Here is a 15,759-nt window from a genome sequence, read left to right as displayed (position 1 = left end):
AACAGTTCATGGCATGCAAAAGACAACAAAAGCAAGTCCAAGCTACTTCAGCACCAGGGATCAAACTCAGGTGTGGTGCCACTGAGCTACATCCCCTGCCCTCTCAGCAGCTTTTCTACCCCTTTTATATTCAATCTAGGCTACTGGGCTTAGGGTGGGTGCCAAGCCAATCAGTGGACTAATTTGGTAATCACACACCCTTAATGCCAGCCACCTTTGAAAAGTACCCCCATGACTGCATGAGGCTTTGTGGGGACATCTGGACACAAGCCATAACACCTGTTATTTGTTGAAAAATGAAGTGAATTTGTCCTTTATCATTACTTGTTTTATAAACTAGATATTGTTTATAATGAGAGTTGATTTTTACAATGCTTTTGCTTATCTATGTCCATGATATTTTAATAGGAAAAAGTAGGGCTTCAGTTGCAAGGAATTTTGAACTCATAACATCCTGGAGAGTGAAAAATTAGTATCATTGGTTGTATGTATAGTGTCCCTGTAACGTGTTTCTGTTTCTCATGTAACATGCTTTTGAGGATTTTTGCTTATTTTCATAACTTCAGAAATCACCCAGTTGGTAACAATTTCCAATTTTTAATTTCCAGTTTAGAGTTCTCTTCTGAATTCTAAGTAGCAATGTAACCTAGCCTTCTAATATTTTTTGTCGTATCTCTTAGGAACACTTCTAACTCAAAGCATTTAAAATTGGACTTTTCCAGGCCAGGGATTTAGCTCAGTGGTTCTGCCGCCTACCTTGCAAGCATACAGACCTGAGTTCGATCCCCGGTACCAAAAAAAAAAAAAAAAAAAAAAAATTGAACTTTTCCAACTATGTTCAGCCTTGTAGGTAATCATTATAATTCATGATTTCATTGCCTTCCCAGGAAATCATTATTGGCCAAACCCTCTGAAGTGTGTGCGTGTGTGTGTGTGTGTGTGTGTGTGTGTATTTTCTTTTTGGTGCAGTACTGGATGTGGAATTAGGGCCTCCAGCTTGTTATGTTGAACTACATCTCCAGCCCCTGAATCGTATTTTTTTACAGATACCAGATAGCTAACTCTTGCCACTGTTTTGTCCATACAGTTTTCCATCTGGATTTCTGCAGTAGGATGTTGGCTTCCTGCTTTGAGCCTTGCTGTGTTCTCCACACTGTTGATCAGATTATCTAGCAGTGATTCTCTTGAGAGGGGCACAACAACAAGCTGCCTCTCATGCTAGGCATGAGCCCAACACCACTAACTACACCCCCAGCCCTCTCTTGAACTTTCTCAAAGTCAACTTGCAGAATCCCACCCCAGATTGTTAATAAATGCCTTCTGGAAATGACATCTGGACATGTATAGTTGGAAAAGATCCACCAGGATACCAGTGAACACTCTTGGTTAAGAGCTGTTCTTTATTTAAAGTACCAATTTATTTAACTGATTAAAATTCTTTAGAATCGTTCTTGATTTCCTTGAAGACAAAATATGAGTTCTTTCTTGCATGTATGTTAGTTTTCTAGAGTTTGGCTCCTGGATGCTTCATATTCCATCCTCCAAATTCTTTTTTTTTTGGTACTGGGGATTGAACTCAAGTCCTTGTGCTTGTGAGGCAGGCAGCGGAACCACTGAGCTAAATCCCTGTTCCCCATCTTCCAAATTGTACCACGTAGATTTACTTACAGGTATACTAATGTGCCATCTTGATGTACATTTTCAGGTCTTTCTATATACTGTTTTCTTGGAATGCTTTCTTTCCTTGGGTTATTTTGTCACTTCTTTTCAGTGCTCACCTGTCGCTTCCTGGAGGAATCCTTCCCATACCGTGTTATGTTTATCTGTTTTCTTTTCTTTCTTTGTATTGGGCATCAAACTTGGGACCTTGTGCTTGCGAGGCAGGTGGCAGGACCACTGAGCTAAATCCCCAGCCCTTGTCTATTTTCTTATGTCTTTTTATTTCTGAATCATCTATTTATTCTCTAGGATAACACTTGGCAGCCAGTAAATGTCAATTGTATAAATGTTGGCCTTACCTTTAGGTGCAATAATAACATTGACTGTGTACCAAATGTGATACTGTGCTAACTGCTATGTATTTGCTTTATGATTGACTTTCACAACATCCTGGCAAAGCTGGATATTATTGTTATCTTTTTTCAGTACTTTGGATTGAACTCAGGACCTTTGCACTAAGATTCATTCATGGACTTTCTAATTTTTTGAGAAAGAGTCTTGCAAATTTTCTGTGTTGTTCACTCTGGGTTTGAACTTTTGGTCCTCGTGCCTCAGCCTCCCAGAATGCTGGGATTAGAAGTATGTACCACCACACCTGAAAACCCATATTTTACAATTGAGGAAACTGAGGCTAATGTAGTCCACGTGTTTTCGTTTGTTTTGTTCTTATGCCAGGAATTGAACTTGGGCCCTTGCGCTTGCAAGGCAGGTGGCAGAACCACTGAGCCAAATCCCCGGCCCCTCCAGGTTTTTTTTTTTTTTTAATTTTCAGATGTTTAACTAATATAAAATACAGTTTTATAAAGTATTTAGCTTGTTAGTGAGAGAGAGACATGTTAGAGTTGTAAATGCAGTTATTTCCAAACAGTGTAAAGAGAGTAGACTATTTCTGTACACATTTTTTACTAAGGAATATTATATAATAGATGAAGTAAAATATTTATTGTTGCTCAGAATATTGGAACTGCAAAGAACTTTAGGCTATATAAATAGGAAAACTAGTACTGTGCAGAATTACATATTTTATTCAAAGTGTTGTAGCATTTATTTGCAGAATCACAGTATAGTTTCACAACTATGAAAAGTTGATATGTATATCTATGACTAAAATAATATTTTCAAAGCTTAAAAAGAATTTTGTTTTTATTATATTTTAGTTCCAGTTGCTAAAATCTTTAACACAAAGAGAAGAAAGTGATACACAACCACTTAAGGCAAAAATCATTCATTCACTGCTTAAGTATCTTATAACTTCTGTTCAAGCACTAGCTTATTTACTCAGGATTTTACTATTTCACAGAATTTTGCTGATTTTTAAATCTGGAATGTGTCTTATTCCTTGAGTAATACAGACAAACAAGTAGGTTACCCAAGGGATAATACAAAGACAACAGTGTACTTTAATTCAGAATATTCTAACTGGTCATTGAGTTTTTTTAGTTGCTAGCTTCTGAGTCTCTCTGATGTACCCCCATAAATGTAGGCAGTTTGCTGAATTTCTATATTTTCTTCTGTGTTTCTCATTTTGAGCAGTTCTTTGTTTTCTGGCACTATATGAAAATGCAGGCTGATCTTGCATATTTTCTGCCCCAGTACTAGACTAAGCCATTTCTCTAAGGAGCCCTGGTTACTTTCTCTCTTGGAGATTAAATTACATTAGAGACCAAGATCTGAGTATGCTTTGGCTACTAGAGCATCATTGCTTTTAAGCTGTCAGCTAAGAGAGTAAGGGGATACATGTGTGTTAGGCTTCTTTAATAATAGAGAATAATTGCTGTGCTAATTTGAAAAGCAGATAAAATACTAGGAGTATTTTGAAAAATAACAGGACATTTGATTTTTTTATATTGAAGAAATTCAAATTGTAGCTAAAATGAGTATCAGAAAATGTGAAGTTAGACTCATACATCGCACCTGTACAAAAATTAACTCAAAATGGATCATAAGCATAAATGCAAAAGTAAATCCATAACACATAGAAAATATAGAAATACATGTTCATGCTCTTGGGTTCACTAATAATTTCTTAGATATGCTATCAAATAACATGACAAAAGAAAAAAGAAAATGGACTTTATCAAAATTTAAATTTTTTGCTGCAAATGATACCACCAAGAAAATACAGAGATCCTGGTGTGGTGCTGCATGCCAGTAATCCCAGTACCCTGGGTGACTGAGGCAGAAGGATCACAAATTTGAGCCCAGCTTGGACAAATTAGCAGTTTAGTGTGAATCTGTCTCAAAAATAAAAAAGGCTAGGGATGTAGCTCAGTGTGAAGGCCCTGGGTTCAATTCTCAGTAAACCCCATCCCCCCAACCGTACATTAAATCCTACAAAAGATTGCTTAGAGAAATCAAATACTTAACATAAATAGATATATCATAGTCATAGATTGGAAGATTCAATACTTTAAATGGTACTTTGCTCCCAAATTGAAGCATAGATCCTATATAATATTTTTTGTAGAATCTGACAACTGACTCTTAAAAATCTATGAGGTTCCTTATGATATCCAGAACAAGATCGCATGCTTATTTGTTTTGGAGATCTCTCAGAGATCCAGCTGAGAACCTTGCACGTGGAAGGCAAGCACCTTGTCACTGAGCTATATTCTCCAGCCCATAATAATTTTGAAAAAGAACAAAGTTGAAAGATTTATATTGCTGAATTCTAGGCTTGTAAAGCTACAGTTAGCAAGACTATGTTACATGAACAGTCATGTTAGTATAGTAGAACAATTGAGATGGGCCTCAAATATATGATTTAGTTGATTTTTAAAAATTAATTAATTTATTTGCTGTGCTGGGGATTGAATCCAGAGCCTTCATGCTGAGCTACATCTCTGGCCCTTTTTTAAATTTTGTTTTTGAAACAGAATATCACCACTGCCAAGTCATTTAGGTTGCCCAAGCTAGGCATGAACTCGTGATCTTCTTGCCACAACCTCCTAGTGCTGCTGGCCTGGCAGATTAGTTGATTTTTGTTAGAAATACCAAGGCAATTCAGTAGGTAAAGAATGAAATACACAAAATGTAATATGTAGAGTTGGTATAGCTCAGTGAGAGTGCTTGCCTAGCATGTGTGAGGCTCTGGGTTTAATCCCCAGCACGACAAATAATAATAAATAGTTATTCTTCCAAATCTACTTTATGCCATATACAAAAATTAACTCCTAATGGATCATAGACCTATGTAGAAAAGTTAATATAAGTTAAACATCCATCATCCAAAATCTGAAAGTTTTAGATAATGAAATGATTCAAAAAATTTCAAGTTTTAGGGGATGGGGATGTGGCTCAATGACAGAGCACTTCCCTAGCATGTGCAAGGCCCTGGGTTCAGTTTGTGGCACTGCTAAAAGTGTGTGTGTGTGTGTCTTCTGTCTGTCTGTCTGTGCGCGCGCATGCGCGCACGTTTAGAGCACTCCAGATTTTGGACTTTCAGATTTTATATGCTCAGTAAAGGACATACAAAGAATTCTGAATCTGAAAAACTCTGATTTTTTTGTTTTGATATTGGGGATCAAATATAAGGCCTTATGTACATTAGGCAAGTGCTGTACCAGTGCAGCCCTAAAATTTTTAATGAAAGAAAAATGTTACAAAGTGACTCTTGGGAACCCTTTAAACTCCCCAAATACCTGTAGGGAGAACGATGGAATAAAAGAGACAGCAACAGTATTCATTGTGCAGTGGGAGATTGGGAGAAATCTATCTTCAGTGGATCGCCTTCCTCGAACTCTAGGTGAACTCACTTTTATTCAGAAAGAGGTGCAATGGAGCAGATAGTAGTATACCATCCCAGGAACAGAGCCTGCAGTAAGTTTAGAATAGGACCAAGATAGGGACCAAGTTCAGCATCTCAAAGGGAAAAGTTAAGGTCTTTCCCCACACTGGGATGGCTGCATAATTTATTATCCCCAGTAGAAGCTATCTTGCCTTAGCTATGATTATGGCTTCCCACATAACCAGGAAGTCTGTGATCTTATGCATACTTGTCTGTTCCTGGGGCAAGTTAACCCAAATCTTGGGGTGCTGAGGGGCTCCTAATCTTGCCCTTCACCTCTATGCATATCATGGCTGGTTCCCAATAGCTGAGAGTATAGTAGTCTTCCTTTATCCATGGTTTTGCTTTATGTTGTTTCATTTACCCAGTTATCCTTGGTCTGAGGTAAGGAAGACATAATCTCTTCCTTAGTTTTAAATTGCATACCTTTCCGAGTTCCATGATGAAATCTCTAGCTTTCCCTCCCCATCCTGACCAAAATATGAATCATCCCTTTATCCAGTGCATTCACTACCTGCTTATTAGTCCCTTAGTAGCCATCTGTGTCACCAGTTCACCTGTCTGGTTTCATCGTAATTGTGTTCAAGTAACCCTTATTTACTAATGGTCTCAAAGAACAATAAGTGTTTTATTACTAATTATTGTTAATCTTGCTGTTCCTAATTTATAAATTAAAGCTTTATGTGGAAATATAGCTCAGTGGTAGATCACTGCGTAACATATGTGAGGCCCTGGGTTCACTTCCCAGTACCATCAAAACAGAACAAAAAAGTAATGTATCCACCAAAGACTTGTACACAGGTGTTCACTGCAGCTTTATTCTTAGTGGCTCCTAAGTAAAAACAAGTTTAAGTGAATAGATAAGCATACTGTGTTATATTCGTACAATTTAATGAAAAGTAAATTAACTACTTGTGAATGAAACAACATGGATGTATCTTTAAAAAATGCTGAATGAAACAGCCTATTAGAAAAAGAGCATATATTGTGTGATTTCAATTATATGAAATACTGGAACAGGTTATGCTAATTTATAGTGACAGCTGGGGTTATTGGTGGTTGTCAGGCTGGGGTTTGATTAAAAAAAAAGGAACAGCAAAGGAGTATGTGAAAAGTTGTGATGCCAGTGTCTTCATATGTATTGCGGTGGCACTGTTAAGTGATATATAAATTTATGAAAACACATTGAATTATTTACAGTACTTAAAATGGGTGTGCTCTCTTATCTGTATTATACTTTAATAAAGTTGTCTGTATGTCCGCATGTAGTATGTGTCTGTATGGTGCTGGGGATCAAACTCAGGGCTTTGTGCATGTTAAGCAGGCACTGTACCCCTCAGCCAATAAAGTTAATTTTGAGTTAGAAAAAAATTAAGTACATCTTAAAGTAGTATCTTTCAAACAAACAAAATCCATGTGCTATATCTAATTAATAATGTAGCCCATACAAAGAATAGTTCGTTTCTTTTTAATCTATATTCTAACTATATAGCCTTACAGAATATGATCTTGAGGACAAAAAGCACTGTAAGTAAATATTGAACTTTACTTGGTAGGTTATTTTTGGTAGAATGGTATTACAGTATTCTTGGATAAAGGTACTGAATAAATATATAGATTTAATTGTGAACCAGGACTTTGACTGTAGGTAATTGAAGATACCTACAGATTGAAAATGACAAGATGAGGAAATCAGTTGCCTATCTAATTTTAAAGGCTACAAAAATGTTCATACTGACAACTCTGATTCAAATCAAATACAGATTTCCTCATCTTCCCTCAAGGGCTTTACAAATAGGCCAGCTCTCTACCACTGAACTATAGCCCCAACCTCAAAATTGGAGATATGTACTACATTTTGTACTATTATTGAATTATATATTAAATTTCTTCATGTCCAATGATGATTGGTCCTTTAAGAGAACTGCCTTATTCCTAGAAGATACAGCTAAAGTGTTTAGCATTGCCATGATGTCTGCAAGTTATTTTTAAGGGTTTTAAAGAAAGAAATGTAACAAAACATTAATCATTGTTCAATCTCACCTGGTAAGTGTAGTTATATGGGTGGTCATTGTATTATTTTGATTTTTTATGAGCTTAAAATAAAAATTAAAAGGGAAAATTATCTTGTTCTGAATTATTTTCAGAATGTTTGAGTTATTGTGAGATAATATAAATTTATTTGTATTACCTGATATTCTGTAGAGCGTCAGAACTAACAAGGCTTTTGAATTTATTTTCTTTTGTCCCTTTTTCATATACATGAATAAATTAGCCCAACAGTAACGAGTCGCTTATATAAATCACACTGTAAACCAGCAGTGGATCTTAGATAGTGAACTCAGGTCTCCTGTTTCCCAGGATTTTACTCTCTGTACTGTACCCTGTTACCTCTCCTAGTAAAAGGCCTCTGAGGTAAAGCCGAATAGGTAAATACATCTTTCCTTTTTGTATATCTTCAGTATATTTTACCCATTGTGGCAGTGGATTTGTGGACGTGTGAGACTCATCTATCGATCAGAAATTGGGTCAAAGCCTTCTATTACTGTAATCTTTTGTTTTTGCCAGTTCCACACAATCCCCAGTTGAGGCAAGTTCTGCTTTCAGTAGTTGTCCTTGAAAAGTTTTGATGGTATAGTTTAGATTGTATGTTTTGGGTTATTGATTTTTTAATATCCTCTAGTTTAAGCTATGAAGAAGGACATCCCTCCCAGTCTGGACCAGATCTCCAGAGACAGACGGTTGCAGCCTCTCATCAGCTTCCTGCATATGCCCCTACACCTCAGCCAGCCGGTACAGTTTTCTTGTGAAGTGTGCTACCAGCCAGGGTACAATGAGTGGAGAAGAAAAACTGGTCTTTATATTTTGGGTTATAGATGTAATATGTGGGGCATGAATATGCCATGGAAAATGAGATGAAAAACTTTGGCTTTTTACTGATAAAGAATGTATATAACTAAGAAATCTTTTGTATCTTTGGAGATTTTAAATTATGATACTTGGTTAAATTAATATTTCTTTGCTATTTTAAAATAAAACTATTTCGTGTAATAGAATTTTTTGGACTCGGGCTTCAGAAATTCTTTTTTAGACTAGGGTAGGAATAGAATTTATGTACGTATATATTTTCACTTTGGGGTTTATCTTTCACTGTAGGACTTTCAGGAATATTTGAGACAAGTGTGAACAGTGCCAGCACCAACACTAAAGAATCTTCTGTGATGAATTTTCTCTCCACTATTGAGTCTCGAACTGCTCAGGCTGCTTCTTCAGGAACGAATCTTCTACCACAATTCAGGGCTCCATCCTGGCAGACAGGTGATTCTTTGTTTTTAGAATTTTTAAGTTCTTTAAAAATACTGATAAAAAATGTACCTTTTTTTGTCCTTGTGATTATGGTGTGGCTGAGAGTGACTGTAATTATTCATTTTCTGATGAACTTTAAAAACTTCCAGGGCTGGGGATTTAGCTTAGTGGTTTTGGTGCCTGCCTCGCAAGCACAAGGACCCGAGTTTGATTCCCAGTACTAAAAAAAAAAAAAATTTCATCTCTTACATATTTTTTCATTTGTTCGATTTTTATTTTTTGTTTTTTGACACAGGATCCTGGTTTGTAGTTCAGGCTGGCCTTGAGTTCACTTATGTAGCCCATGCTGACCCCAAACTTGAGGTTATCTTCCTGCCTCAGTTTCCCATGTGCTGGGATTACAAGGCATGCACCACTGTGCTTGGCTCTTACAATTTTAAGGTGCATAAAATGTAACAATTTGATCTAGTACTCTGATAAAAACTTGAGAGTTCACATTGAAGGGCTCATAATTATTAAGGATAAATTCTGATGTAAAGTTTTTGTTTTTTTGTTTTTGTTTGTTTTGTTTTTGAGAGAGAGTCTCACTATGTAGTTGAGACTGGCCTGGAATTCACTATGTAGCCCAGGCTGGTCTCAAATTTACAACAGTCCTCCTGCCTCAGCCTCCCGAGTGCTGGGATTATAGGCATGTGCCACCACGCTGGGCCTAAAGTTTGTTTTTGACTTTGGCAGCTTACATATTTGTCTGAGAGAAGTGAATATTAAATTTTGTTTAATGACTTCAGGCTGGGTGAGTGGTATAGTAAAAAATTAATCTTGGGAATCATTTAATCATTAGTGGTATACAAAGTTATCCTTAATTGAGCTGATTAAATCACTATTTAATAAAAGCCATTAACATTGGTATTGTTATATTATTGTATTGTACTTGTTTTTCATAATAATGTATTTTTCTATATTTCTTTTTTTTAAATTTCACTTTTCAATGATTTCTTTTAAAAATATTTGTAAACCCAGGTGTAGTGGTGTACGCCTGCAATCTCAGGTATTTGGAAGGCTGAGGCAAGAGGATTGTGAGTTCAAGGCTAGCCTAGACAATTTAGCAAGACATTGCCTCAAATAAAAAATAAAAAGGGGGACCAGGTATTTAGCTCAGTGGTGCTGCCGCCTGCCTCATAAGTGAGAGGTCCTGAGTTTGACCCCTGGAATCAAAAAGTAAATAAATAAAATTTTAAAAATAAAAAGGGCTAGGCATCTAGCTCAAAGTGGTAGAACACCCCTGGGTTCAGTCCTCAGTACTTGCGGGGAAGACTATTTGTATATCCAACTTCATTTTGTTTAGGATTACAGGAATGGGGGTTGTTTTAAGGAAGGAATGTCATACCATATTCGAGAAGATTTTAAAAGTAATAATTATAAGAAAAAATATTTTATTCTGTTGTGAATTTTGTAATAGAGCTTCTCAGTATATGTGGCAACACTTACTGCTTCTAAAGGCAAAATTAATGATGTAAAGTATTTACACTGTAAAGTATTTCTAGTGTAAAATATTTTTTAAAAGTGTGGTTTCATTATCTGCTCTGGAAATAAGTATATTTTTTGTATTTATTATCTTGACTTTCTGTTTTTCAGTACATTAATGCTAAAACTTAATATTAAAAGTTTGTTTTAAAATAAAACAAAGAAGGGCCAGGGATTTGACTCAGTGGTTCCACTGACTACCTCGCAAGCACAATGACCTGAGTTCAATCTCTGGTACCACAAAAAAATAAATAAATAAAATAAAACAAAGGAAAATTTGTTAATGTTTTTGATGTTTAAAGAAGGCAGGAAGGCTTTTAACTCAGTTCTGAGCCAACACTTTCTGTAAATTGTTCTTAATTCTGTACAGTTTGGTTTTAAGTTTTTTATGTTTCAAGTTTCTAAAAACTTGGTCAGGCATGGTAGTGCATGCCTATAATCCCAGCACTTGGGAAGCTGAAGCAGGAAGATTGCCACAAGTTTGAGGCCAGCCTGGACTATATAGACAATGTCTCCAACAAAAATGTTTTTTAAAATTTAATTTTATAATTTGTATCTGGTCTCATAATTGAATTGCATTCAGAAGGTCCTTGGACTCGGGTTAATCAGATAGAAGTTTATGATCTTTGTATTTTTTTGTTCTTTTTTTCTAGCGCACCCCAAATTGTATTGTCATAAGCCCACATAAAAATATTGGTGGACATTTTTTTGTGCACATTGAACTGGACCTAATATACCTTCTTTATTTTTTTTTTTGTTTTTATGTTTTTTTGTTTTTTGAGACAGGGTCTCACTGTGTAGTTGAGTCTGACCTGGAACTGATATTGAACTCACAGTGATCCTCCTGCCTCAGCCTCCTGAATGCTGGGATTACAGACATGTTCCACCACGCCCGGCACTAATATACCTTCTATGGGAAATAAGACAAGAACATAAATACACAAATACAGCATTAGTTGAAAGAAGGTATTGGTGTTAATGTATTGGGATAAGGAGCATCTTTTTTGTTTTGTTTTTTGAAGCAGGGTCTCACTGTGTAGTCCAGGCTTCCCTTGAACATGAAGAGATCCTCCTGCCTCAGCCTCCCATCACTAGGATTACAGGATTGCTCTCACACCTGGCTGGGATAAGGAACATCTTAGGTTGGAATGTCTGAGAATGTAACATGAGTGTTGAGTGCCTTTCACAGTGTCTTCTGTTGATATGCTGTGGTGAATTTGCTACCCTCTATGACTCCCTTCTCCACTGATCTGTCATGCAGAAGCCAAATGAGAAAAATCCTTTATTGCTCTACAGTATAGAAGAATTTCAAGTAATAGAAACTTATTACCCACTATTTTCAGGTCCAGGTAGTCTCTCGCCTTTGTTGCCCTCTTTATTCCAAGCATAACTGTGATAACGTCAGTTGCCACTGTTAACGATGGTGGGTTTGTTAGCTAGTACAATGTATTACCTGAAAACATGCTCTAACTTTAGTATAACCTTTATAACCAAATTATGTATTTGTAACCTTGTATTTAGCCAAGTTTCAGTTCTTTACTACTGTCTATCTTTAATATTTTAGCCCTTCCCCCTAAACACACATAAATAGATATACCTGGTACAGAGGCATAAGTAAGTTGATTAGAAGTTTATGAATGTAACTGAGTAGTCCTTTAACCTTGGTAAGTTACATTACTTCTCTGTAGCATAGTTTTCTCACTGATAGAGCAAGAGATTCTAGATGATCTCAAAAGTCTGTTCTAGTACTGTGACTATTGTTTCCCCTTTTGCCAAAAGGAAAGAAAAAATTATCATTGAACCTAGGACCTTGATTGAGCATAAACAAAATTCTTAACGGACACTCACTATGAAACATTTAAACAATAAAAATGCATAAAGGGGGAAATGATAGTTCCTAACTTCAGCCTCACTTTTTTAGGAAGAAGTTAACAGTTTGATGTTTATTTTTCTTGTTAAAACATACACACAGTGTGACTTTAAATAAAACACAGTGAATGTTTAAATTTTAAAATTCTATTACATTAAAAGATACATTGCTATTAATCACCATCAAAATGCTTCCCTTTGCTTTTAATGCACATATTTTCTTCTTGCCACTTTCTGAAGCAGTTCTAGAAGTGCTTTCATGAAGGTTTTAGTTGTGTTGTGGCTCCCTTGACATCTTGAGTCAATTCAGAATGTTTACCTTTCATGGTCATTTTGACTCTGGAGATGAGCCAGGGTGCTATAACCAGTGAATAAGGGTGCATGAAGATGCAGTGGACCCTTGACTTATGAACTCATTTCTTTTGTGAGGGCTGGTTTTAGCTCAAGTTGATTGTAAGTCAAGACTATTTTTCCCATTGGAAATACCCATAATGCATTCCAAACTTCCCAAAGCATGCCTTAACCTTATCATAATAAAAACGGGTTGTATACTGTACATAATTTACCAGAAACACCAATAATTTTCGTAGTGTATTCACCAAAAAGTTATAAAATGTGCTTAGTTTGCAAGAAACAACAATTTCTTACTATGCTCACTATTCAAATTGACATCTTTGCAGGAAAGGAGGATGAAATGGAAAGTGGTTATTATTTGGAAGGAGTATCCCCTTCTGTAAGAAATCTGGCTCTCTGGTGCTTTTGGCTCACTAGGTCTCAACCTTCTCAGAACTAAAAACTGGTCTAAGGCTGACTGTTTCTGTCTTTTCTTTAACACTGTTCTATAATACGACATGACATTGTCATTAAGAAAGTGAATGGAATGATGGGCTTTTTCTGTTTTGATGGTCTTCTGTACAAATTTTTGCAGCTGTGTATTTTTTCAGAATTTCCTTTCAGAAGAGCTTTGCCACACTTGATTGTTGCTACTCCCCCTCCTCTTCAGAAAGCTCCTCAGTTGCCATTCTCTCTGTTGCTCAGCCAGAAGTTGCTGAAGTTCCTCTGTAGACAGTTCCTCTGGGTGTTCCTCCCCCAGTTCCTCAGCATCGCCTCTGTCTACCTGCAAGTCTATGGATTCTCCTGTATTGACAGTGTCATCAACCAAGAGTCAATCGAAGGCTTAGGCTCCTTTACACAGCCCTCAAAGTCTCTCTCCTATATAATTTTAGGCCACACTTTGTCCCAGGCAGATTTCAGTGTCTTTAGAGAGACAATGGCCTAGGATTTCTTAATGAACCCCACACAGGAAAGGATGTTGTAATGTTCCTTCCAGAACTCTTTAAGGGTTGAATTTGTATCTGAGGCCATCTGGAAACACTTCAGAAGCAGTTTCTTGGTGTATAGCTTTTTAAACTTGGCTATAACCTGCTGGTCCATAGGCTGCAGTAGTGGAGTTTTATTAGGTGGAAGGAACTTGACTGAAAGCCATGGGAATTCTTCAGCCAGCTCTTCCAAATCTTGTGGGTGAGCAGAAGCATTGTTTGTGGTGAGGAGAGCCTTGAGTGGTAAACCTTTGTCCTCCAGTTATTTCTTAACAATAGGGCAGAAAGCTTCCCTGATCCACTCAATAAAAAGTACTCTTGTTACCCAGGATTTTGTGTTAGATCTCTACATTAAACCCAGTCTATTCTTCATAACTTTATGTTTTCTGAACACTGTAGAAGTCTCAGAGTGATAAACCAAGAGAGGCTTTGTCTTGAGGTCACCACTCACATTGGCACGTAGCAATAAGGTTAGCCTATCCTTCATAGGCATTTGTCTGGGCATTTTCTTCTCCTCCCGGGTAACGTATTTTCTCCTGGGCATTTTCTTCCAGAAAAGGCCTTTTTCATCACAGTTGAAAATTTGATGAGAGCAAAAGCTATTTCTCTGTCATCGTTCTGAACTGGTCTGACACTGTTGAATATGACTTACTAATTTCAGTAACACCTTTAACAACATTAGCTTCCTTATACAAATCTTTTCTCTGTAAAGTTGTCAAGATGGTGAATTTCAACATGGTGTGCATATTACCAGGATTATTCACACAAGTGCCACTCTCATATTTCTCCACAATTTCCTTCTTTTTTATTGTGATTGCTTTCTTTACCTTCCCTTTCCTTCCTTAGCTTCTTTTCTAGCTTTTTGGGGGGCCATTTTTATAGCAGTAATTGTAGCAATTATATAAAGCACTGACCAAAACCATATCCACAAATGTGCATCAGGGCTCAGACTGACACATACATTTTTTCTGGAATCACGAGGCTTTGTTTACAACTGCACAAGTGGCCAGCATTTGGGTCATAACTCAATACTTTGGTCTTCAGTCAAAACTAAAATTTTGATCATCCCCCAAGTTGTTCATGTATTTGGCCACTCATAGCTGTAGGGTCCACTGCACTAGGATTTAAGAGGTGGCTATAAAAAGAATTAGAATGGGCCATGTGTGGTAGCCCACACCAGTAATCACAACACTTAGTAGGTTAAAGCAGGAGAATCACTGCAAGTTTGAGATCAGCTTGGGCTGCATAGTTCAAGGCCAGCCTGAACTACATAAGGAGACCCTGTTTGAAACAAACAAAAGAAATAAATAAAGAAAAATAATTAGAGAACAAAAAGAGATGGTTAAGATAGCAAATATCTGTTGTTCTACCTGTCCATTAGTATCATTCTTCTGGACATAATTCTTCTAACCAGATTCAGTTTGGAACTGCTGTGTTCTTATAAGCCCTGCCTTCCAGACTACAATTAATTGTGATCAACCAATTATAGTGATTGGTCCAGGTCCATTTGACCCATGATAGGCCAATTGGAGCCTCTCCTTTAGAGTTGGGGTCAGTGAAAGAAGTTCTCAGACCTTCTGTGATGTTTTAATCATTCACTGTATATTTTGACCACCTGTTGTTTATCTGCCTAATCATGGTTAATTTTCAGTATATGGCCTAATGATTTGATTGTCTCTCTTGTTGGTGGACATTTTAGTTATTTATACTTAGAAATAGCTGTGGACACCTTGCATAGATATCTTTGAGTCCACTTCCATAGGATTAGTGTCTAGAAGGAGGACTTCTGGATCACAACTTTTTTTTTTTTTTGGTACCAGGGATCGAATTTGGGTCCTTGTGCTTGTGAGGCAGGCGGCAGAACCACTGAGCTAAATCCTAGGCCCTAATTTTTGTTTTAAATTTTTTTAACAACATTTTTATTCTTTTTATATGTAGCTAGAATGCTGACCTGAAATGTTAATCTCATTCATTTCTTATGATCCTTTCATAATAAATCTGCATTTATTATTACTGGGAAGTTGTTCAGAGGAAGCCAGTCCTGAAATGCAAGAGATTTTGAAATGAATATATTCTGGTAAAAGGAAGTGCTATTTTTAGATTTACTGTCTTATTAAATGTATGCTGTTTAGTGTTGATGTTTCAGTTTCAATGATTTATATAATTTGTTGCTATTTTGCATTAAAAATGCAAAGCATTCTTTTTTTTTTTTGTTTTTTGAGACAGGGTCTCACT

General features: G+C 36.6%; 1 protein-coding gene across 2 annotated transcripts in view; it reads left to right on the top strand.

The window, feature by feature from the left end:
• The window catches only part of Qser1 (glutamine and serine rich 1), a 74,816-nt gene that overhangs the window by 17,994 nt on the left and 41,063 nt on the right, over positions 1–15,759 (top strand). For both annotated transcript variants that reach the window (XM_010612650.3, XM_010612649.3), the window contains exons 2-3: positions 8,190–8,299; positions 8,663–8,824. In XM_010612650.3, coding sequence (XP_010610952.1) covers positions 8,190–8,299; positions 8,663–8,824 — 272 coding nt within the window. The remainder of the gene's footprint in view (positions 1–8,189; positions 8,300–8,662; positions 8,825–15,759) is intronic.

The sequence above is a fragment of the Fukomys damarensis genome, unplaced genomic scaffold (genome assembly GCF_012274545.1).
Source record: "Fukomys damarensis isolate Sample0158 unplaced genomic scaffold, DMR_v1.0_HiC HiC_scaffold_27, whole genome shotgun sequence".
In the NCBI taxonomy this organism is placed as follows: Eukaryota; Metazoa; Chordata; class Mammalia; order Rodentia; family Bathyergidae; genus Fukomys; species Fukomys damarensis.
This window is presented reverse-complemented; position numbering and strand designations above follow the sequence as displayed.